Source organism: Polyergus mexicanus, unplaced genomic scaffold (genome assembly GCF_030449975.1).
Source record: "Polyergus mexicanus isolate NDT 795.1 unplaced genomic scaffold, iyPolMexi1.0 SCAF_27, whole genome shotgun sequence".
Classification (NCBI taxonomy): Eukaryota; Metazoa; Arthropoda; class Insecta; order Hymenoptera; family Formicidae; genus Polyergus; species Polyergus mexicanus.
Genome location: NW_027223347.1, coordinates 1,611,594 through 1,637,037, shown reverse-complemented (window position 1 = coordinate 1,637,037; position 25,444 = coordinate 1,611,594). Strand labels below are relative to the sequence as shown.

Sequence of the window (25,444 nt, the reverse complement as noted above, 5' to 3'; positions counted from 1 at the left end):
TTGATACGTAAATTATCTTACGATTTCTTTTCTTATTACGAGAAAACACATAAGCTCGAGAACAATTTTAAAGGTGAAATTTGCAGAAATTCGGAAAATTTCTTTTGGCCAAGGTATACAATACGTCTTTGTAACACTTTACCATTTTTCTTCTTCAAACATGCTTGTTACTGTTCTCGCTATTACAAAGGATCAATTAACGACGAATTAACGAAATACGAAATACTGAGAAACAAATTGCTTTTTCTTTTGTAATAAGAAAAGAAAGAATTTTTTATTTTTTTTATTAACTATCAATTATTTTTAATAAATTTAAAATGCTTTTTATATATATATATAAAAAAAAAAAAAAAAAATGTATATATTTTGTATGAAATTTTTCTACATTATCAAAGACCATCTCTAGCACGATTATATTATCTTGCAATTATATAATACATAACAGACAATAATACGATTTAATTTTTATTTTAATTCTAAAATCACTGAATAACTTTAAACATGAAATTCACAGAGAGAAAACACATTCGGAAAATCTCTTTTGGGCGAGAGATATACAAGACATCTTTGTAACACTTTACCATTTTTCTTTTTCAAACATGCTTGTTACTGTTCTCGCTATTACAAAGGATCAATTAACGACGAATTAACGGAATACGAAATACTGAAAAACAAATTGCTATTGCTTTTGCTTTTGTAAAAAGAGAGGAAAGAATTTTGTTGACTTTCTTTTTATTAACTATCAGCTATTTATAATAAATTTGAAATGTTTTTTATCCAAAAAAATATATATATTTCATATGTAATTTTTTTTTACATTATCAAAGACCATCTCTAGTTTAACGTACGTTATATTATCTTGCAATTATATTATAGATGCGATACATAGTAGACGATAATACGATTTAATTCTAAAACCGCACAATACATCGCACACGAGTCATACGGATGACGAGACACATCGCGACAGATCGTCATTGTTACAGAAATATCCGGTATAGCGACAATGTGTCACTGTCCACATTCGAGATAGACCATACAAGATAGCAAAATCTACCTAGGGCAGAGCCGTAGCCCTGCAACATACACGTAAACCACAGGCCGCGATTAGCGAGAACAAACTAATTTCCTATCTGTGTTCGGGCAACGCGCAAGTAATTATATCTATGGGTGGCGATCTTATCGTCTCGTTTGTATTAGAATTTTCGTCGTACTAATCCTTTACGGGATATCGCAAAAACTACTGAAAAATTGTAATGATACGTACGTATTATCTGGACAGGAGAGGATTTTAAAAAGAGAAGACAATATATACTGTAAATACTTTAGGTACACCCATACACGCATAAAATTGTTAAAAGTTGCACTCATCCGGTACACCGTACAACGGTATACACATTTGAATTTCGAGGATGAAAGCACGATAATGGTAAACAATCGGGAAACAAATATTTTATTAAATATAATTGTCAGTTAAAGTAAAATGTAGGATATTTTTAATTGAGATATTGATATTTAGAAATATATCAGAAATATACAAACGCTATTGGGCGAATTAATACGATCCTGACGCGTTGAATTTTTAGATATGATGATATACGCACAGCTACCATGTAAATATGTAAATTGGAATTATTTGATCTCGTTACATTGTTTCGAGTAGAAATAACTATGATTTTTATTTTGCGGCGTTGAAACTTTCAATTTGTTGTTTATCAAATGAATCGAATGAAATAATCGGATTAAAGTAATACTCGAGATACTGAATTACATCGCGAACTTTTATTTTTTTCCCTTAATTTCCAGTTTCTTCTGTTAATTCGAGTCCCCTCATGATTGAACTCTCGTTCAATACCTTGTATCAAATGTCGGGCAACGATTCTGAAATATCTTTCTTCTAGTCCTTGGAGCACCCTTGGAACTCTACTTTCGCTGCCCGAAAAGTCGCAAGTAATAAACTTAGCATCTGTCTCGATAAATCTTATTCGCACTTCCCCAATCGAATTTGTCCGACTTTTGTTTCGAAAAGTCGGAAAGCAAAACGGATTGTGATTTTGCATTAAGATTTCAAACCGTATATAAAGTCATTAGGCTTAATCGGATTTACAATATATTTCCTAAATTTATAGATTCATTCTCAAAGCTATAATGTCCGAGAGAAAAAGACACAGAGTCATTATCTTATGTCTTCTGAAATATTCAAAGAATAGACTACACACGTATAAGTAAAGTTTTCATAATTGAATTTAGCTGATACTTTGCTCTCTGTTTTCCAATGTTGATAATAATTTAATTGTAGTCACATTTTATCCACTCTCTCTCTCTCTCTCTCTCTCTCTCTCTCTCTCTCTCTCAATTATCAGTCAAAAAGTATAAAAAAGATTAAATCTGCTTAAAGTTATATTCACATTTTCATATAATTAAATGAATTAATGAGATTTATTGAAAAAATGATATTAATCATAATTCATAATTACAATTTGACTCCCGAACATTTCCTTCTTAAGCCTTTTATTAGTATATAATTATTAAAAGATTAAATCAATGCTATTATCATGGGCGGGACAAATGCTGAAAACTTGAAAATTGTAAATATATTAATGAAATAAACTACATATTCATCTACCGGATCACATTTTTTCTTAATTAAATAATCACTCATTTAAATATAAAGATAGTTTTGCGATTTCATGTATGATACATATATTAGAAATGAATGTATGACATATAGCATATAGTATAGTATTTAATAAATTTTTGAAAATTAGACTTCATGTCGATTAATGTCGATAATGTCGATTTTACAAGCTTTAAATATACGATATTAAAAATTAAATTTGAAGCAAAAAGCATTCGAATGCAATGCAATGGCATTCAAAATAATTTCAGTTTTAACAGCCATGTTTAAAAACCGATATTATATATATTGATCTAGTTCACAATCCATTTTTTTGTTATTAGCGACAATAGTTTTGCAACTTAATATGGTATATGCTTTAGCCAATTGCATGAAATAAAAATGTAGCTGCATCTATCGCGGAAGAAAATATTATATATAATATTTACGTACTTTGTTGTCTGTAATTTTCCGTAGATAAAAACTTGTTTATCATCCTATCACGAGTTTAACATACACGAGAGATAGAAAATTTTGTCTAGAATTCTCATATTTAATATGTTTAATATTTTAACAATATGTAACGGGTATAAAAATTCATTGTTTTTAAAATCTATTTTATATATGTTTTCTAAATAAAGAATATGAGTCTTACAGATTATACAATAAATCTGGTTCATTCATAACTCGAATCTTTTATATAAAATGTATATAAAATAATTGTATTATACACAATTAAATACACATAAAGCGATTACATAAAAAACATATTAAATAAAAGAAACATTTGATAAATATTACATTTAGCTTTTTATTTGCGTAATCTTTGGTTAGATTATTGCGTAGCGTTTCTCGAAAACATGTTAACATTTGGCCGGACTGGCCAAATATTTGTCACCTAGCCTTTTTCCGTAACGAAGCTATTTTAGTGTCAAATGTCGCCTTGTATGTACCGCGCACATAAACGATGTGTCATCATTGGCGCACGTGCTCCAAGTACATTAGTCTCATTTCACCGACGGACGCTTCCTCTCGGTCCATCCGGCAAAAGCGGCCGCGTCCATCCATGCCACTGTATGATCACGGCTCATGAAATACGATGCAAGTCGAGATGTCGTGCTATCATCGCGTTAAATCATCCCGACACGTTGGCCAAGCGTAGCATCTCTTTATGCCTCTTTATATATGTGGCGAGCATTATGTGGCACTGAAACTGCTCTGATAATTATTATTTCTCTTATGAACGTAGATTGCGCGGGTAAAATAGCCGGGTTCATTACATACAGTTGGACATGTAACGCGTAGACGAATTTATTATGTAAAGCAATACGCGGCTCTTAAATTAGAGCGTTGGAGTAATTCGAAGAGAAGAATCACTCTAACGCGTAAAAACGTTGCTTGTCTTGTTCGTGAACCGCGACCACGATCATGCTCCGGCTACTCCTCATTCTGGAGCACTTCCCAACTATTGAGTATGGCATCTTTGCTTCGTAAACCAGTCGACATTGCGTTACGATAATAGCGGTATGAATAATATATGCGCTGTAGGCGTAGTAAGGGCATATTTGTCATCCAGGGTGCATGTACCCAGCAATAGGAGCTCGCACGCCGGATATTGGTTATCAAGGAAGGCCATAATAATCGTATGCAAGCTCTTGCTGTCGATGTTGCTATTTTAGTGCGCTATGCTTTTCTTTGTATGCTCTCATATGTAACGCGTACATTCTAGTTATATAAATTTCCTGCGCATATTTCATGATTCTGATATTATAAAAAAGCGAGCGCCTTTAATAACAGCAATCTATTTTTATTTATGATATTCGTATCGTGATAAGATTTATGTGTGTAATATATTATGATTTCATCCGGTTGAAATCCGAGAAGGTTCTCGAGAAAATGAAATTAAAACATTAGAGAAAGAAAAAATTTCAAACGCGAAAGATTATATTTTTGATATAAATAATAGTTACATTGAAATCATACAATATATGACGAGAGAGAAAATATTCCGTCAAGCGAAATCGATTCTTTGACATACGAATAGTTTGTTTTGTAGGGAGAGGGAGAAAGAGAGGGAATATTCGAATGCCAACCGATAGATCTGAGCTTCGCCTCGGAATATACATATATATATATGAAGCCCGAGACGAAATATCCTCTGAAATATTCGTAGAAAGGCAAGACAAAGCTTATGCTCTGCATCAGTCGATATGAGGCACAGATGTCGGTGACACATAACCGCATCGATTGTTGCCGACTGTAGCGTGGAAAACTAAGAAGCTTTTGCTTGAGTTATCGATACAATGTACTCTATAAATGTCCTAATGATCTGTTTTTTAACTAACGAGAAATCCTACAGGCTCTTCGCCGTTTGATCCCGAGTCTGTAGATACGAGTAATAATTTAAAAATAGACTTTTACGTATCATTATTTACTGGGTAAAATCAGATCAACTGTTTGTTGATATATAACGTTGATATTTACTACTGTTATCTATATATAAATCTTTCCTCCACATTATTAAACTGACATTTTATTTATTTATCCCAAATAAAGGGACGTTTTAAGGCCTAATTTTGCTAAAATACATTAATGATACATTTTCAAAATAAAATGTAACAGTTTTTAAAAAAATTAAGACAAGGACTAATTGTATACATTAGTTGCGAATGTTGCTAATTAAATAATGACTTTGATCACATGAGAGATAGAATCCATTTACTCTAACGCTAATAGGATTTCCCTAACAATCCAGAAATTAGTCGTCATAGCCACGCCCATTTCCCGTCACGTACGGTACGATGACGATTATTATATAGTAACTCGAAATTAATTGTACAATGTGCATTGATGGACTAGGCAGTAAATACGTTTGTAAAATAAGATATTTGAGAATATAAAGGAAATTTTCTTATGACATGGCTAATGTATCTCATATACAAATTTTTAATTACACTTGTTTAAAATTTTGTCAGTGTAAATTAAATATAAAATGATTGAATTTCGGGGAATGTTACACGCGTAATATTTTGCGATATTGCGTACGTAAATAAAGAATTGATTATATAATATATTCGTCAAAATTGAGTAATATCGAATATTTGTTGAAGATACAAAATGTTTTACAAAAATCGACAGAGATGCCAAGGAAACACTCCTAAACTACAGTATCATTTGCAATCATATCCTTAATAAATAATGAGCTAGCTTCCTACTGTTATGCACCTTTATTAACGCGCTGCATATAAACGGACACATTTATAACGAGCTGTTGAAACGTGAATTTATATTTCCGCATCCGCGTACCTGAGTCAGTTGTGCAGTCCAGTTCAAAATAGAGTCGAAACAGAATTTCTATCTCGATACACCGTTTTTCGGAGCAAAAGTGGCTTTTCTATCGGAACCCGTAAAGAGGAAAACGAACACGCGGATGTAAATCCTTACGATCGTACGACACGAAAAAATCACCGAAAAAAAACTTTCTTAAAAGTTCATTCAACTCTTTCCTCCGACGCTCAGCGAGGATAAAGGCATTTTCCGACTTGGACAAGGGCACGAAATCCGCCTGTCTTGAAACAATTCTCGCATAAAATTTATGTTTTACAGCCATAATATATTAGTATGTTTCTTAATCGCAACAAATTTTTTATTACTTTCTTTTCTCGTCAAGTTTCTCGATATATTCAACATCTAAATCGCGCGCAATATGCTTTTCTCTGCTTTCTCCGTATACTTTTTCAAATCTGAATTACATTTCGCTTGATAATCCAATCTATCGATCCTTTCATGAATTTTATGGCGTGCTTAGAAGCAAAGACCTCGTCGCTAGCGCTGATTGGCAGCGCATCGGAAAGAACTGTCAGCGAATAAGAAGGACTTTGCTTTTTTTTCTTTTCTTTTTTTCCCCACTCTTATGGACGTTCGAGCAAACCTCGAGGTACGATTACCATTTTATCGAGCACTTTACACGAACCTTGTTACTGCGTGGGCATTGTGAGCGAAGGGCTGTACTTTACTACACATTGTCGTCGCTTTCTTCAAGATTTAGTCGGACTTTAGGTGAAAAGATTTGTACGTATGTTTTATTACGTCCGCATACACACACACACACACACACACACATATACATATATATACTTGCATGCGATATCACAGTATATATTCAAGTATTTGTTATCGCCAAGTTATGACAATGATCAATCATATCGGAAAAAAAAAAAAAATACAGAGACTACACATCGAATGCGGCAAAATATACGCGAATCTTCCGCAATTGATTATGGAAGCGCTCGAGACAATGGATAAACAACGATACGACGTTGAATTTCAATTTCGTGAGTCGATCAATGTTTACCGGGTATCTCCCCGTTTCAATATCACGAATTCGCACGTGGTGTTTGCACGTGACGAATGTGCTCTCGGTAATGCACAAATAAATCGATTTCAATCATAAACAACGATAGAATCACACGAAGGAAATTTTCGGTAAACAATTATTCCATTATCATTGCAAATTAATACACGCATGTTCACATTATTACGCTAGCACTTCTGATGCACGCATTTCTGTCAGATATAATTTCAACTCGTCGGTAAATATCAAATACGCCAAAAACTAATCGCGCGCTTTTTACAGATTTTTAAAATTAATTAATGGTATAAATCATAATTTAACGTAAATCATTATTCGATATTTTTGTAATTAAACTTTAAATGAAATTTTCTTTCTCCGCGTCAATACCGATGCAGAGAGTACAAAACCCTCTTTATATATTCATTTAGTTTACACGCGACCTAATAGGAAGCATTATTTAAGATTATTACATAATGTAAATCTGTCTTTTCCTCTTCCTCTCTCTCTCTCTCTCTCTCTCTCTCTCTCTCTTGAAATTAATCTTGAAATAAAATTTTCTTTTTCTGTATCAGCACAAAGAAAAAGAGCAAAATGCTTTTTTATATATTCATACAATTTACACGTGGTTTTATATATTAGAATATTTCTTTGAACAACGCAAATTTACAAATTTATAATTTTACGCGCGCGATAGATATTTTTTATTAAGCAATAGGCAACAGCAAGTGTATCTCTTTTGCGTACAACTATGCGTTAATAGTAAGTTGTGTTAATAATAAGTTTCATCGTCGTGAAGGAAAAAAGAAAGTACGATACAGTAGCAATTCTATAGCGTCTCGCACTGCAAACTGCGAATATACTCGCGAATTGTGTCGCAGCTCTTTCAAAGACGATAGACATTAACGAATGGCATGGAAACGAGCGCGAAGTTTAATTCCGAGGGATCTCCTTTTGTATTACGTCGACTGAGTAATAAAGATACAAGGCTTTAACGTTTCTTCGACCGTCACCGAGACGAACACGAGTGCTTCAACAAAAGAACCGGATGTTTTTTACGCGAAAAACCTTTACGCGCAGTAAAACTCACCGGCGGCAATCAAGCGTAATTGCATGCGGAAATGCAAAACATAATCACCTGATGGGTAAGTCCTATTTTTCAGACGGTGGTCGGCCAGTTGGTCATGCAAGGATTCGTAATTACGTCGCGTAATTAGCAGATAACAGATAGGCAAGCGGTTACCTTGTTTTTCTTTCGCCACATGTCTGGAAAACGTGCCGCGTCATTGGGCGCAAAACCGCATGCCGCTCTTTTAAATCTTCCATGGAGAAAAAGGAGGGCACTCGGCTAAATAAATTTTTAAACGGCCCCAGGAGAAACATTAGCAGAGCAAATTTTAGGCTAATATCGTTGCTTTATGATTATTTTAAACGGTTCATGAAATTTTGATAAAAGCATTTACAAAGAAGGAAATAAAAAAATGTCTGCAGCCATAATTATAAAATTAATCAAAATACCAAACTTTATATTAAAAAATACGATTAACGTGGCGTTTCAAATATTTAAATAATATCAAAGTATCGACATTTCCCATTTAACACACTAATCTATATTTTAATTAAATTTTTTTAAAATAAATATGTATCTGCAATTTATATATCGGCAATATGTATATTTTAGGTAATATGCCTTTGTATAAAAGTGATTAAAATATTTAAAATATTTAACATTCCCAATTGTCCATCCGTGTTCCACTAGTAAATCAAAAATTCTTTTGACGACTCGCACGAGACTCCGATATGTGCATTAATTCGCGCGAATCCATCGATAATTGCCCATGCCTGTCTGTGTCCCGCGCGAAAATCCGATTAGACGGTTTAAAATCGATGGTGATCGGTATGGGGATTCATTCGCGATGGATGCGAGCCGATGGGCAGTTCAGAGAGGAAAGCGTGTTTGAAATCGGTCGAAGGGCGGATAGCATATAGACGGAGGGACGGTGCGAGGCTGGCGCGGCTTGCAATTACCATTCATTACTTTGTTGGGGCCAATTGACATAACTGATTGGTATTCGGCACCCATGCCACCCTCAAAGGACCCTACCGACCGTCACGAAGGGGACTAATGCAGTTATCTATGTCTGTGCTGCGGGCTACATATGTACACGTCTAATACATCACGACGTCGAATACGCAGAGTTAAATCGCGAATGCAAAGCATTCTTTCCTGTATTAACTGCGGTTTCAAACATCGAAGATATTGTATTTACGTGTGATAACTCGAGCTTTGTACTCGATCTACAGTTTTTCGCCTCGAGAGATATATTCTTCATTTCTCTCTCTCTCTCTCTCTCTCTCTCTCTCTCTCTCTCTTTTTATCTTCTGTTATCCTTTGGCGAGCGCCTAGTCTTTATTTAAATTACTCCGTAATTTTAGAATATATCGAGCCCTTTGATCCATCTGCTTTTAGCGAAATTCGCCGATTCTATAGCTGCAACTGCATAAATATTAATCCGAGAGAAAAACGCTCGACAGCGATTTAAATGTAGAGTTATATTTAAATTATATAAGTTTACTCAAATGTTTATGATTATTTCGTTAGAAAATTTATGATGTTTATTTCATTACTCTCTTTCTCTCTTTTTTACGTGTTAATAAATAAGAACTACATATTTTATATTCTTTTGCAAATGAAAAATAATTGATTAGAAATTAATCTCGTTTCTCTTTTGTTACAGAATTCTTGCATGGCGGCAAAATGGGGCTACATGAGTATTCTGCGTAACGCACTTGGGCAACTCTTGATATAAGGGCAGGGTAAAACGAGGTAAGTGAAACCGTCAATGAACAATTTTGTAATAATTGCTTGAAAAGCAACATTTGTATTCCTTTCACTATACATTATAAATATAACAGACATACATATATGACGAGATATATTGCCCATTTTATATACATTCTCACATCAATTGCAATTGACTCGATTTTAATCATTTTTTTTCCCCTCAAACATAAGCAAGTAAGAAGCTAATTTGCCAGAGCTATACCATTCACTCTGAAATGGCAAGCTCTCGTAAATGTAATTCTCGCCCGTAGAGTCTTTGATCGAGAATTTCTTTGTATGATATTTTTTCTCAAACTTCTTGGTTCCGGAAAGCTAACCGACTCGTGTTTAACGTAACTCGAGATCTCTTTTCTTGACCAAGCACTATTTCTTCCCGAAGGGAATACACGAGAAATGGAAAGTCAACTGATAAATAGTTCCTAATGCTTCTCCTCGTCGGTTTCTCCCTTTTCGTGGCACAAGTGCGCCGAGTACACTTACGTCTGCGAGAATTTCGGGCTCGCTTAGTTCCGCGTTCTCGAGAGAAATTCTAACTTACCGTTAAGAGAAGCGAGGCGAAAAATTCTGCTTCATTGCGAACGGATGACATTTTCTTCCGCGGGAACGCTGGCGAAGGCATTCTCGCGTTCTTTATCGCAGCGATGTGGGAGCATCGTATCCTTAGAAAAGTCCTTTTAGAATAATCGTGAATGAACGAACGATAGAACGGAAAGGAATGAAAGAACGATGATATTTAAAAATAATAGGCACACACAATTGCCATTTCAAGCGGTATACCGCGTTTAAATATTTTAAAAGAGAATGCATCAAATTTTATTTGAAAAACATTGATGTTTAATAAATCGCTTATTATGCTATTATTATTTTTAACGCGTACCATTATTTTTGCTATTATACAGAATCTTTTTACACAGTTATAATTTTTAAACTATTATTCAAATTTATATATAATTCATTTTTATTAAATTATTCCATTGAAATAGCAGGTGCAAATTCTTTCGAAAATTTATCGAAATATATAAAAGTTGAAAGTATTGTAGTAGAAAGTTGTTACACTTCATGATAAGTGAAGAACGTATAGCGAAAAGAAATATATTTCACGTTCAGCACTATGAAATAAATACTCATACTGCACGTCAGGAATTTTCAAAATCGACGTTGTAGCATTTTTGAGTACAACGGATGTGCAGATTTTAAAAATATTCTCGCACGCAACTATCATGGCTTTTGTACGGACACGTAAAAGATGTGTTACAGTCAGAATATTTTATCAGAATATGATATCAATAGAATGAAAGATGTCAGTCGTAATTTGTTAATAATTAAATTGATTGTTTTTTTTCTGTTTCTTTCCAATTTCGCATTTAACGCTGCTATAATTATTTATTTTATCAGAACATTTAGATTAACGCTATTCTGTTTGTAACATAAACACATACTGGGACAAATCAAGGCTTTGTAGCGAGACGCAATACGACGTTCAGAGTGTGGCACAGTATTGCACGTCAATGACACAACGTTTACACGACCCACTTTACGCCGGCTTAGCGTAGCAGCTTAGTGTAGATTGACTGTGTTAAATGCCGTATAGTCTGTGATTTTACGCCGCGGCCTACGACCGTGTAATTACACGTTCGTACAAAGAATGGGGATGAAGTCTTGCGAATGCAAGAAACATGAATATTTAAAGTTATGCCGCAATATTTTTATTTTGTTATTAAAACAAATTTTCTTTAGAGAAAAATGTCTAAAAAAATATAATATATTTGAATCACTATGGACATGGACGATTTAAGTACATTAAATTCTTCTAGTAAGAGACAGATACCAGATAGCAATGTGACTTGCCATCGCGTATACGAAATAATATTGTACAAAAGCTTACAGCTAAAAGACATGATGTAACGTTTGAGAGATTAGAGTGTCTTTTAGATCTCGTGACACATGTCGTTTCTTAGATATTTATATCGCCTAGATACTTTTGCAAAGTACAACGAGATTATAAGACCGCGAGAATTAATATTTCGAATTGCGTAACACACGAAATCGGTCGACAATTTAATCGAACTTTTTTTTTTTTTTTTTTTTTTTTTATCCAATTAATCTGATGTCGAGATAGTTTCTTTTTACACATCACGCTTGAATACAAATCGACCACCAGCGAGATGACTCTTATTGCAATATTGCACGATATAAAAATGTGTGTTTCAGAAGAGTATCCGATATACGCTGCATCGCGCGTATCCATTTGACTATCTCTTTTTTCCGCATTTATTTCCGTTCATGTCGCGGACACACGCGGTGCCAATGTTCAACGAACATGCTAAAAGATCGAAATAGATATTTATAAATGGAAATGGAAAAAGCGATCGCGTTATCAGACGCCAAAAATGCAGTCAATAATGCGCGAGTAACATCGCCGAAAACAATGGAAATACAATAAAATTTAATTGATGTCGTGCAACAAACCCATGTGTACTTTTTCACGAAAGAGAATTGTATTATTAATAAATATGTCACGTTCAACTCTTTGAAAATCTCGCAAAGAGACAACGCTTTGAAAATCCATAAAAATATATTATTCTCTAATATATTTATAAGATTATCCGATTTTTCAATTTTTTATACAGAAATGCGTTTTAGATGGTCAATCTATATCCTCGCGCTCTTCTTTCCGCTTTTATATACAATTAATAATTCAGCTGCATTACACGCGAATGGAAGAACCGTTGGCCCCTCTTCATCAGATTTAACATATTGTTATTTCATGGTGAAGCTAATTAATATGTCAACGAGATACGTAAAACAAAGCCTCATTTTAGCGACCGATCAATGATTCGGGACAATGTAATTATTATCAGCTCCATTTACGCCAATGACAGTGATGATTCATTAACGGGGTAAAAGGTGAACGGGCTATATGCGCCGCTATTTTTATAGGAGCATTATGAAAAGCTTGCCTAATTCAGTCTGATGTCATTAACGTCTACGATTCGGCGATAAATTATTCAGGATAATTGGATTCAGGGCGTGCATAAAATCCACTTAGTATATGGCGCCTATTCAGTAAGCGTAGTCCGCGGTACATGCACATAAAAAGGGAAGGGAGGGAAAGGCGGGCTAATGCTCGGACAGAGATTATTTTATGCTCGGCTCTATAGCTCGTGTTGTAAATCGACGCTATATAACGCAAACCAGCTATGGGTAGCGCAATATTAATAGTCGTCCATATCGCAAAATAATATTGTATTATTATGAAATTATAATCTTTCTCTAAACTCGCAGTCCGCCGACAGCATCATAAAGTAACTGTAATCCAAAGTAACGCATTACTCTTTACCTATTTACATTACATTATATTAGTATAATATATTCGGAATATGTGTATGTGTGTGTGTGTGTGTGTGTGTTAATATAATTTAATATTATTACTCGCAACTTTTTATATCGATATAAACTCTTGTATCTTTTCTACATATTTCTATCCGATTGTTTTATGTTTACATTCTTTTTTTGTTTAAAGAATTTTTAATAATTGCTTTATTTACCGTTTGTTAGTCCCTTTGTCGCTCTTGAAAAAGGTTTTACAGGTATGTTTGCAAAAAAAGCTGATTTTTAACGTTGCAGACTGTATGTATGCGGGTTGTATGTACGTCTTGTTACATTATTAAGCGAAATGCGAAACAATTTTCCGCGTCTGCGAGGAATCTAGCTAGCAGTTGCTTTGTACTGCAATACGCACGATGTGCAAGCAAACATTTTTCATTTAGTCGAATACTTTTAAATATCAAAGAGCGCGTGCGTATATACAGAGAAAGAGGTAGGAAGGAACGCAACTCTTCGCGACTGCTTAGTATCGCGTACCAATTCATGCTAGGACGTCCATTATCTGTACAAAGGTAAAAATGACAGAGAGAAGAGGGACAAAACGAACACATAGAAAAGAACGAATGAGTAGAGCTGAAAGGGGGGTGGGGAGGGTCGAATTAATTAAGAGTTTCCGAGTAGCAGTCGGCAAACAAGATGCGGCAGTCGCCGAGGTTCACGGCACCGAATACGCGATCGTGCGAACCGGATGGAAAGAACGTCGGAAGAAAAATGGATCTCGCACAGTTGAAAATACAAGCCGTTCCGTCGCGAATCGCGACACACGCGCATGATATACATGCGCGATATACAAACGAAAACCGCCGCGCCGTGATGCGAGGTGCGAGAGCCGTGCATCTCTTCTGGCTGTCTCGGGGACGAGAGAACGGCGGAGAGAGTACCGCGAGACAGAAGAGGTTGAAGAATGTGCACTCAGCGTGATTGGTGCTGCGCGACGGTGTATAGTGCCGACTGTCGGCATGAAAACTCGAGAATTTTCCCAACTCTACTCATGTGCGCGCAGCCGAAGACGTGCTTATAAACCCGCCTCTCAGGGGGTCTTAGCTACCGCGATCGAAACTATCGGCTTTCTTACAGTAGATCCATCTATTCTCTTTTGCATACTTTGCTCTTCCATTTCCGGTCTAGTACAGTGAAAAATATATATAAGTTTCAGAGTGAACGTTCCTGTTGGTCAAGTACATTGAATATTTTTATGCTTTTATGTGTGTGTGTGTGTGTCATATAAATATTTTATATATAGTTAAAAAAAAAACAAAGTAGGAATTTTAGCACAACATATTAATAATATTGATTAATGAGAACATCTTGATTCACACATGGATTTATCTCGAAAGTTAATTTGAAAGATATATTGACAAAAGTTTTTTTAATTATTTCCTGGTGCCTATTGCACGTTTTAATTCTTTTTGTAATATCCAGTATGTTATTTTGTTGAATCGCTTTAAATGAAATCGTAAATCATACAGATGTCCAAATTTTGCTTGTCTTGTTAAATTTGTCCAACAGCAAAATGAGAATTTGTATTGGGATTTTACAGAGAGATTTTCCAATATAATAAAATCGGCGTGTTAAAAATTACTGGTGTATTTGTGTAGATGTAAACAACAAAACACTCACAAGTTATAATGCACATCGGAGTGATTAAAGTACGATTAATGTTTATCAAAGATTAATATTTATGGAAAGCTCAATTTCACGTTATCATTACAGTCATTACAACATCACACGCTGTGTCACAAAATATGCTATCCGGTTGCATATATTATTATTTTGCAAATCATAAACAAAAGAAGAGGATAATTAATTACTGTTATACTCATTTTTTGTATGAATTGATATATACTTAATTTTTTTAAAAATATTGTCATTATATTATCATTACAAATTGATTGAATTCCTGCTTGGGGTACTCATAGATAACTCTTTCGTAAAACAAGGTTTCGAATATACATATATATGTATATATATATATATATATATATATATATATATATATATATATATATGTAAAGATACATAGCTTATAATACGTCTATATACACATATGCATCTAAAACTTTGCTTTACAAGAGATTCATCTATGAGTATTCTATATGTATAAATAGGAATTCACTAAGCCAAATCTGCTAGTGAGCACAACCAAGACCGAAGCGGGCATAGTGATGCGAGTCGTTCAAATTCGCGATTCTGCCAACAGCTTGGAGTACACGCTGGACGCATAAACGATCAACTGCTCTGGAATATTCATCCAAGTTCTAGCATCGGCGATGACCGACGTGTCAGCGAAGTTAATCATGAGAGCAACGACGGATGCGCCATGTCGTCGTATATGGTAATTCCGAGCATGCCCCTCGGTGACCGACACCGGTTCGCAGAGAACCTTGCTCAATAACGGGCTTTCTTTTCAATCGTGACAATGATTTAAATATTGTACTTTGTAATGGGACACGACCATGATTCTCTGCCGATAAATTCAGAGTCTCGCAATTGCTGTTCACCGGAAGCCATGTCTGATGGTTAACGGAGAAGCTGCGCAGGTACCGTTGTCCCATTGAAACAGCGTTCTTCCTGGATCTCGCGATTTTAAATGATATTTGAAAACGCGATAAAGTCAAAAATCAATTAGATAATTTAATATTGGCAAAAAATTATATATCAAATATAAATAATAAATTTTTAAAGATTTATATAAAATGATATTATATTTTTTTAGAAACATAGTATCATATTTTTTTAAAATTTGTTAATCAACTATTCATTAATATTTATCATTATTATTAATATAAATAAAACATACAATATATTTCTATTTATTATTAAAATAAATAATACACATATTAAAAAAATAAGGTTATTAATTTAACACACATTTAACATTTTTTAATAAAAAATAATATAAATTTGAATTAATTATCTGGATAATTTTCCAAAATAAAAGAAAGTAAATTGAAAAGTTTAATAATAACTTTCACGCTTATGTAATTTTTACGACACGGAATATTTTTGATCCGATATAATGATCAGACGAAAAATAAAACATATACGTCTTGCGAATAAAATAGCGCGTTTATGAATTGTATTTTAAATTTGTTACGAGAGAAACGATTCTATTCGAATTTATCTCTCTTATGTTATGTAACAATTCTATTCGGATTCATCTTTATTTGTGATACGTGTTGGGTCTAGCAATGCATCCGATAGAATCCTTGGTTTCCTCATATGTAAAATTCCTATCGAGCATACCAACCTCGTCGCAATTGTAAATCACGTTTACGTCGGATAAAACGGTCGCCAGCGTGGAAAGTTGATCTATCCGAAAGTTTCTCACTGAATCTGAAAGTCGCGCAATGATTACCCATCACCCAATTCGCGATATACGACGGATTATCGGGTAAATTATTCATCGATCAATGAGACGCTTAAAGTCAGCGGTGCTCGACTTATTGTTTAAACCAAGAATGAGCATAAAATTGAACGGCATCGATACCATCGAAAACCATCCACGCCGCAATTCAAGCAGGAATTCAGTGCGTTCTTCATTTCTTGCTGCAATGCGGCGCTACGGTAATTGAGATCCACTCGAGGAATGTTGAATTGATGCAGGTAATATTATTTCCGTGCCTCCTTCCATTCTCAAGCAGAACCTTGAACAATACTCATCTAGTTATTCGATGGCTTCCTAGTGCCGTTTGCTATTTTCACGACACGCCAAATATATGTAATACTCGTCGTAAGGCTCGATGTGTTGGATACTTGTCTTGAATCATTCGTGCTCGTAAGAGTTGTAATTCGACACGAAATCAAGGATTACTTCAGCCCTTCGCTTTTGCCACGAGCTTGTCGAAATCGATCAAAATATCATAGTGTTTGTCGATATCGGTAATTAGCAAATTTTAATTGATAAGTTCGTGTATCGATTGATCAAGTTTTAAGCTCTTTATATCTAAATTGCAGGAAATACTTTGATTGATAACGATAAATTTAATTAATTTTTTTCAGAATGATGTTATTGAGATATTATACATATATTGTATATACACTACTGTTCATACATTACTGTTTTCATATTATCTTGAAATATTATTGGTGATAATTATCGCGATTATATAAAAACATTTTTGCGTTATCACCATTTTTGCAGTTTCACACAGTAATGATTAAAAAGTATAGATTATAGTATCAAAAATTGGGAGACTGAAGAAACTTATGAAAAATGCACTATATTAAACAAAAGTAGAAATCAAAGAATAAACTTATACTGAAATAATAATAATTATCAAAATTAAATAGAAACCAAGAATTAAAAATATAATAATTTTGCTTTAACACTATAAAAATTTATATCTTATATTAGATTACACAATTAAAGAATTATTTCTACTTCAGTTTCGATCAAGTATATTTTGTTGCATAAAAATACATATTTTACATATACGTAGATGAATGAGCTCATTATTGACTTTAGGTAATGCCACAATAATTAATAACTATAAATAAATAGCTAGCAGCGTAATGATATCTCAAAGGAGTAAGAGTTAAAATTTATTTCGAATATCTATTCTCTTAAATTAATAATACAAGACAATTTGCTTGTCGAGAAAGTGACTCGTGTATACATTTACACACATATATAACACCGAAACTTCGCTTTACTAGACAGTTATCCATGAGTATGAGATAAGCAAGGATATTTGTTAAATCAAATCTGCCGCGGTGAGCACGACGGAGGCTGAGCCGGGCACGGTAATGTTAGTCGTGTCAACGCGCGATCCTGCAACTAGCTGGGAGTGCACGCTGGGCGCATAGACGATCAACTGCTCTGGGATATTCATCCAAGTCCTGGCGTCGACGGTGACCGGTGTGTCGGCAAAGTTAACCATTAACGCTACGACGGATCCGTTATATCGCCGTACGACTCCTAGAATTTTCTCGGTTACCAACACGATCTCCAGAGAGCCCTGCTCAATGACGGGCTTCTTTTTCAATTGCGCTAGAGACTTGAATACTTTGTAATGGGATACGGTCGCGATTTTTTGCGCCGCCAAATTGAGAGTTCTGTAATTGCTGTTCATGGGAAGCCATGTCTGATTGCTAGTGGAGAAACCGGCGCTGATGCTGTTGTCCCACTGGAAAGGTGTTCTTTCCGGATCTCGCGACTTCAGATAATACCTAAAAATATGATATAATGTTGAAATCAATTAAATTTTTTAATGCTTTTATAAAATGTTATTTTTTAAATTTAACAAATGTAGTTTAAAATAAAAATTATATTAAACTATATATGATATAGACGATATATATTTTTTAGAAACGTAAATGAAATTTGTTAAAAGATCCTAAATTATATTATTATTGATAATTGTCAATTTAATAATAATATTAATAATAATAATAATTGTTATTTTATATATATATATATATATATATATATATATATATATATATATATATAAAGGCCAAATTCTAAGATAATTAATTTAAGTTAATTAAATTAGCTATCAATAATTTAATTTGTGCAAATTTCAATAAAAATCTAAATATATATGCATACAAAAATTGACAAGAACTCTAAATAATAATCTTTGCGATACTACTTTTGATTTAATTAATTGATTTTTATATTATATTATCATATTCAAAATAATTTTACAAGGTATCCAAAACATACGAATGGCAAATAGAAGGATTAGGAAAACATTTATGGATTCCATTTCAAATTTGCTATGTATTATGTAACAGAATTCAGATGCATCTTTGCTCGTGTTAGTACCTGTCGGGTCCAGCGTTGCATCCCGCGGGATCCTTGGTTTCTTCATACGTAAAATTTCTGTCGAGCATGCCGATCTCGTCGCCGTTGTAAATCACGCTTACGCCGGGTAAAACGGTCGCCAGCATGGAAAGTTGATCAGCCCGTTTTTCACCGAATCTGGAAGCCGCGCGATGATTATCGTGATTACCCACCACCCAGTTTGCGACATACGCCGGATTGTTAGGTATATTGTTCATCCAACGATCGATGAAGCGCTTAAAGTCAGCCGCGCTGGACTTGTTGTTTAGATCGGAAATAAACATAAAGTTGAAGGGCACAGTCGAGCCCGATGTGTAGTACAATATGGTGGAGTTGAAATCCGCGTAGGCCTCGGTCAGGATCATCTTCGTGTCGGCAGTGGGCGAATGATTATCCATAACCTGTCTCCAAGACTTGAGAACTTCATAAGTTTCGAGAAGATCCTTTGTATAAATATGGTCCAAACCATCGTAATCATCGTCCGGTAATCCGGGTACGTTTAATCGAGGCTCATCCAGGAAACGGGCATCCTCGTACATGAAGTTGATGGCGTCAATACGAAAACCTTCCACGCCACGATCCATCCAGAACTTCAACACGTTCTTCATTTCTTCTTGCAACTTGGCGCTATGATAATTGAGATCCGGTTGTCCGGTGGCGAACTGATGCAAATAATATTGTTTCCTTACATTGTTCCATTCCCAAGCAGAGCCTTGAAAGACGCTCAACCAGTTGTTCGGCGGATGTCTAGTGCCGTTTATTATTTTTGCGTCACGCCAGACATAATACTCGTCGTAGGGCTTGATCCTTAGGACGCTGTTTTTGAACCATGGGTGCTCGTGAGAGCTGTGATTCGGCACGAAATCGAGGAGCACTTTCAGCCCGAGGAACTTTGCTTTCGCCACGAGTCTGTCAAAGTCGGCCAAGGTACCGTATTCCTCGTTAATATTGGTAAAATTGGCAATATCGTAGCCAAAATCTACCTGCGGACTGGTGTAAATCGGCGATAGCCATAACGCATCGGCGCCGATATCCGCAATATGTTCCAATTTACTGGTGATACCATTCAAATCGCCTATGCCGTCTTCATTACTGTCCTTGAAGCTTCTTGGATAAATCTGATATATCAAACTGTTCTTGTACCAATCTTTATCCGGTTTTTGAATCGAGATCGAGCCAGTTACAGCGATTAACGCTGCGATGAAAATATACGAACGAACCATGGTGATCGTTTGTCTCGATGGTCTACTCTACACGTATATATACGCGTGAAACTTGTCAAAAATTTACCACGATTATAACAGGCCTATCTATTATCGTTTATCACTGTATATCTTGTTTTATTATCGTTTATATTTGATAAGCTTTTAGTTGCATTTGGTCTAATCTTATCTTATCAACAAATTGATAACGAGACAAATTCTTTCCAATGATTTCAATGTTAAATGACATCAAATAATATCATATAATACTTTGTTTTTATATTATATAATATGCATGATAATTGAAATAATTATCACGCTATTATCGGACATAGTCTAGATCAGCGACAATTAAAAAGTATGTAAATCTTTAAATCGGTAATTATTACATATACTTGTATCAGGGACAAATGTTCAACAACTTGTTTATCTGTTATTCTTTATCGGTAAGATATGTAAAATTATTTTCTTGCCATAACGTTTAATCTGAAAACAAAGATAAGTTGATACAAACAACATTTGCTCAAGTAATCGTCGCGTGAACGTAGTTGAAGAGATAATCGATATTTTCACACAACATATTTTCCGTAAAACAGATTACAAATGCTACATAATTCGTGATATGCTGTTGACAATTTCACATTTCAGATTTCAAAATAATCCTACGCCACAAGATTTCACCAAAATCCTTGCGGCAAAACGCACTGACATGTGCATCGACATGCGCGAGAATCGATTTCGCTGGGTACTTTAGAAGTTTGCGAGACCGCACACAGCCAAACACATTATTATAACTCGTTCTTAGACGGGAAGAGATTTGCAGTTTCCTGCGAAAAGTGCCGACCTCGTAACATTGCGCGCCGGTTATAACGTCGACTTACGCCAGGCGATAAGATTTTTCGACCCTCAGCCGTTTGAAAAATGGCGAACATCCAGAAGCCGCACCATCTCGCGTGTGCAAGGCGTTTATGCGTGTTGGTCTCGTAACTGCTATCGCGTCCCATGCCTAATTATACAGGTGGTTCACCACCCCTTGCATTTCTTACTTTCTTTTACGACACCGTCGCGGGGGTCAATTTAATCTTTGCACGGGCGACGAGCTTTTTACCAAGAATAAATTTGCTATTATCGCGAAATATCGTGAGCATCGTTGCAAAATTTTTTTTTCCGCATCGAAGATCATTTTTCATTACTCTACTTGTGTCGAGTATTCAAGAACGGTATGAAAATTGCGCTTCTACCTCGAAAATTCAATGGCAATATCCTTTGAAGTAAACTTCGTTTTCTGTAATATAATAAAATGCCATCATTTTTCGAGTGAAAGTTATAATATATAAAGGATGCGGTAAAAATCATACCAGCGATGCAATCGGCAAGAGAATAATTTTCGCGAAAAGAAAAATGAGAAATAAATCGAGAGGTTGCGGAGCAATACTTTTTCGTACATAAATCGATCGCGGTCTCGATCCATAAAATGATATTATTATTTATGACGGTCTTACAATATACAATTTTTTCGCATTCTCATATCGCGGAAAGTACATCAAAATAGAAAGTTTCGCTTTCTTTATATAGAATATGACATACATTGTTGCGCACGAAACTTGAATGGTCTTGCGACTAAAGTTGCATAATAATTCTTGCTATGAATATATCTGCCATCTGTCTTTTTACGTGTCTCTTTGGAAAATTGTCTGATAAATGGAAAAAGTCTTGATAGAAGCAGTCCTTTATATCTCTACTCTCGTTTGCTCTTATTCTCGACTCTGTCGGATTCCTTGGAAACATTCACCTCGGAAAAGCGGCTTGCGCTTTGCGATTCTTTGATATATTCTATTGCAACGTTCGCGTTTGAAGTAAAATGCTAGTGTTAGATCTCAATGAAAAAAATGCATATCTATCTTTTTGACGTAACATAAATATAATTTTATCTATCGATATCAGTGAAACGAAAGATGAAAAGTCATCATTGTATAAAAAAAGTTAAGCAAAGAGATTAGTAAATGCTAAATGTTCTAAAAATGAATATCTTATCCGCTCAAGCATTTCTCTGCATTACGTAAACAGAGACTTTCTTGTAGAGTCAATAACGCGGGAAGGGAGAATATAAGCTTATCTACGGGATAAATCCGAGTAATAGAGATGCAATTTTACATAATCGCGTCTAGCTGTTTTCAGAAAACTTATACTTTATCCTAATCGCATAAAAATCGGATAATATTGCGACCGAATAAAAACCATTAAAATAAACGAAGAGAAATCGCAAGCAAATTATATGGATGGGAAAACTAAAGCGGCAACGTGTAAATTGACCGCGAATTAAAAGCACAGGGACTTTAAAGCACATAGCCCGCAAAAACGTTTTGCGTTTTGTGGAATAATTTACGGTTACGAATGCAGCGAGATGGTCGGAAAATATTACCGTCAGCAAGAATTCTCATACGGCTCACCGCGGCTGTAAAGTTTTGTCGCCGGATGTTATTTATACACGTAATTTTCTTTACGGCTTATGGCCAACTTAATTCATTCATTATCCGGACGGACGATAAAGACAATTTTGCTGAGATGATGCATCATTCTTATTAATGGCGTTACTCCCACTGTTGACTGTCGCTGATTCTTGAATTTATCAAATTTTGTTTTGTCCCTCAATACATTATTTAATATTTTCGCTAGTATATTCTGGTATACCTTAGAAAGATATATTGGCAGATACTTTAGTTTTATTCGATTAATTTGATTAAATATATGCATATTTGATGATAGATTACGTTATTTTCAATTAAAGTTACAAAGAAATAGAAATGTAGAGTCACATCAATATTCGATACAGCTTATTTTTTAAGATTTATTTAGTATCATTTTATGTTGTGAAAAATAGATCTATTTTTCACAATGTAATAAATTTTTAACGGAAATTGTGTTAACACGCGCACACATATTTTGCGCGACGACATATTGAAAAATATCCGAAATATTTCAAATTTATAAATATATTAATGCATTCCATGAAAAGTGCGCATGATTTTCGTTCATACTACAATCCAGAAATAAAGGCACACTACGTATATATTAAAAGTGTATGTGTTAAAAGAATATATTAATAGAGTTAAGGTTTCATGATGTAAATTATGAAACGCGTCAAGTATAAAGATCATTTCCCCCGATCTCAAAAACGCTGCCCACTCGTAATCACGTCCTTTCGTGACGAGAGCCAATTTCCGTCGCGCGCTACTATCACCTAATTAAAGCGGGCTCGTGTTACCGGATGCGTGCTTGATTTTTCGCGTAGGTTTCGGATGACGGTTCACGATGACACGGCTTTAAGTCAATTTTTGCCGCGAGTAAGTTTTTCACGATACCGATTGCTTCGATGGACCGACGAAAATAAGCGGGAGTTTGGCTTAACGAAGCTACCTTACGTCAGTTACCCTCGACGGCACGATGGGGTAAGCAAACAATCCTCCTCGCAGTTTACGGCAGTAATTAACTTCCCAGGTTATTAGCCCTCGTTCGTGGCTGCGGCGTGTGCTACTCCAGGAGTCAGTTCCGACGGTCCTTCTCGCAACTCGACCGAGATCAACGGGCTCCGTCCGGCTACATCGGCAAGTTTATCTCGTAAACTTCTGCGAAGAAATGTTTTTAGGAGTTGTTGAAAGTCCGAAGCGCGAAAGTCGTCGTATAATAATTCGATGACTTAATAATTTGTGCGAGAAGAAAAAAAAGAACCGGGTAAAATATCAGCGCACTGCAGGTAACAAATAACTCTTGTACTCTTGAAACTCTAGATTAGGTCGAGATACAATACGTACACATTAATTGATAGAATCATATCTAGCGAAAAAGTGTTTTTGGTATCATTAAAAACTCTGAAATCTTATCTAGAAGACGATAGACGGCATCTGTTGCGTCTCTCAGACAATCGACGACATGTAACACGTTCTTTTAAAATTCATGACATTCCTTCCATTTGCAGCGTGAACTTTCGTATCTAGATTTCACCGAGGAATACTTCACCGTCTTCACTTTAAATAAACTCGGAGTGAAACTCGGAGCCGAACATTTTAGCATAACTTAAGAATATTTTCGCACGCGTCTCTTTCACATTCTACATCTGAGTTTTCAAAAAATAAATTTGAGAATAATTGCATTATTTTTTATAGATTTGACTGTATATTCGTTAAACGCATATTCTATCATTTTCGTAAAACATATACGTCTGTAAAATATACAAATTTATTCATGTGGAATTTTGATAATACAATATATGGTATTTATCAATGTAAATGTTATGGTCGCGTTATTCAATTAAATAAATGCACATTCCCTTTGAATGATAACGAGAATAAACAATAAAGCTAACATTATTATCTTTTGTAAAATGTGCGAATTACAATTTCATATTAATTAATCAATAGATAATATAATATTCCGTGAAATATGCCAAATATATTTTTATTTAACAAGAAAAATTGTACATTATTATTACTGCTATTTGTTTTTCAAAGAATTTTCTTGCATAATGCAATTACAAAAATTTTTATTACTGAAATTGTTATTACTGTAAACATATATACATATATTAAAACGCTTTTACAATCAGTACGAACAGCTTTAATAATAATAATAATAATAAAAAAAAAAAACAAAAAAAAACACGCAATCCATTTTATGGTAAAAACATTTAAAATCTTTTTAGCCTCTTGTAGATTGCAATAACTCAACGCAATACATATATTTTTAGTTGTAATTATTGTATTTATATTGTTTACTGAAAATTAATTTATTAATTTTATATTTTATACAAACATTAAAAAGCATATAAAAATATACACCATCATATTTTTTTATTATTGTTTTTCGAATTTAAAAGTCTGAAGAAAATGTTGAAGAATTCGAATTTAATTTCGTAATGCAATGCACATCAATATTACGACAGAGAGCTAGGAACATTGAGCGCAAAGGGTTAAAAGAAGTACTGAGAGTTGAAAAGGGATATTTCTGATTTCCGCTCATGTCCGCTATAAAGCCAAACGTGACTTTGCGATCGGCTCCCACTGTATACCATATACAATACAACTATATAGGTGTACATATATACGTAACTCTCTCGTAGCTCTCTTCAAAACTTTGCGCAGACGGACGATATCTCGATAGAAATGCACCGCGACCGTAATTCAAAGCCGCGGATCAAGTTCGCAAGGGGGAAAGGATCTTTCATTCGTTCCTGTTCTCTTTTTATAATTATACG

At 34.6% G+C, this 25,444-nt stretch overlaps 2 protein-coding genes and 1 pseudogene across 11 annotated transcripts in view; 1 reads left to right on the top strand and 2 right to left on the bottom strand.

The window, feature by feature from the left end:
* Positions 1–25,444, top strand: part of LOC138943577 (protein artichoke) — a 245,677-nt gene that overhangs the window by 179,663 nt on the left and 40,570 nt on the right. For 5 of the 10 annotated variants that reach the window (XR_011448494.1, XR_011448491.1, XR_011448490.1 and 2 more), the window contains one exon: positions 9,707–9,795. The gene's annotated coding sequence lies outside the window, so the exon portion shown is untranslated. Of the gene's footprint in view, positions 1–6,425; positions 6,689–6,874; positions 6,952–9,706; positions 9,796–25,444 lie in introns of those variants that run through there. The other 5 variants (XR_011448495.1, XR_011448497.1, XR_011448496.1 and 2 more) reach the window with 3 other exon arrangements.
* LOC138943485 (alpha-glucosidase-like) lies at positions 15,293–16,684 on the bottom strand (annotated as a pseudogene).
* Hbg2 (alpha-glucosidase) lies at positions 17,629–20,234 on the bottom strand. The gene is made up of 2 exons (XM_070314490.1): positions 18,974–20,234; positions 17,629–18,372 (listed from the first exon to the last, which is right to left on the bottom strand). The coding sequence occupies exons 1-2, from the start codon at positions 20,212–20,214 to the stop codon at positions 17,898–17,900; spliced, it is 1,716 nt and encodes a 571-aa protein (XP_070170591.1). The 5' UTR covers positions 20,215–20,234; the 3' UTR covers positions 17,629–17,897.

What these genes read in the sequence shown, in the direction of transcription:
- Hbg2 (XM_070314490.1), bottom strand. Translation starts at nt 20,214, where the DNA reads ATGGTTCGTTCGTATATTTTCATCGCAGCGTTAATCGCTGTAACTGGC. An exon ending in TGCAACGCTGGACCCGACAG is followed by an intron (nt 18,373 to 18,973) that starts GTACTAACACGA and finishes TCATATTTTTAG; the next exon opens with GTATTATCTGAAGTCGCGAG.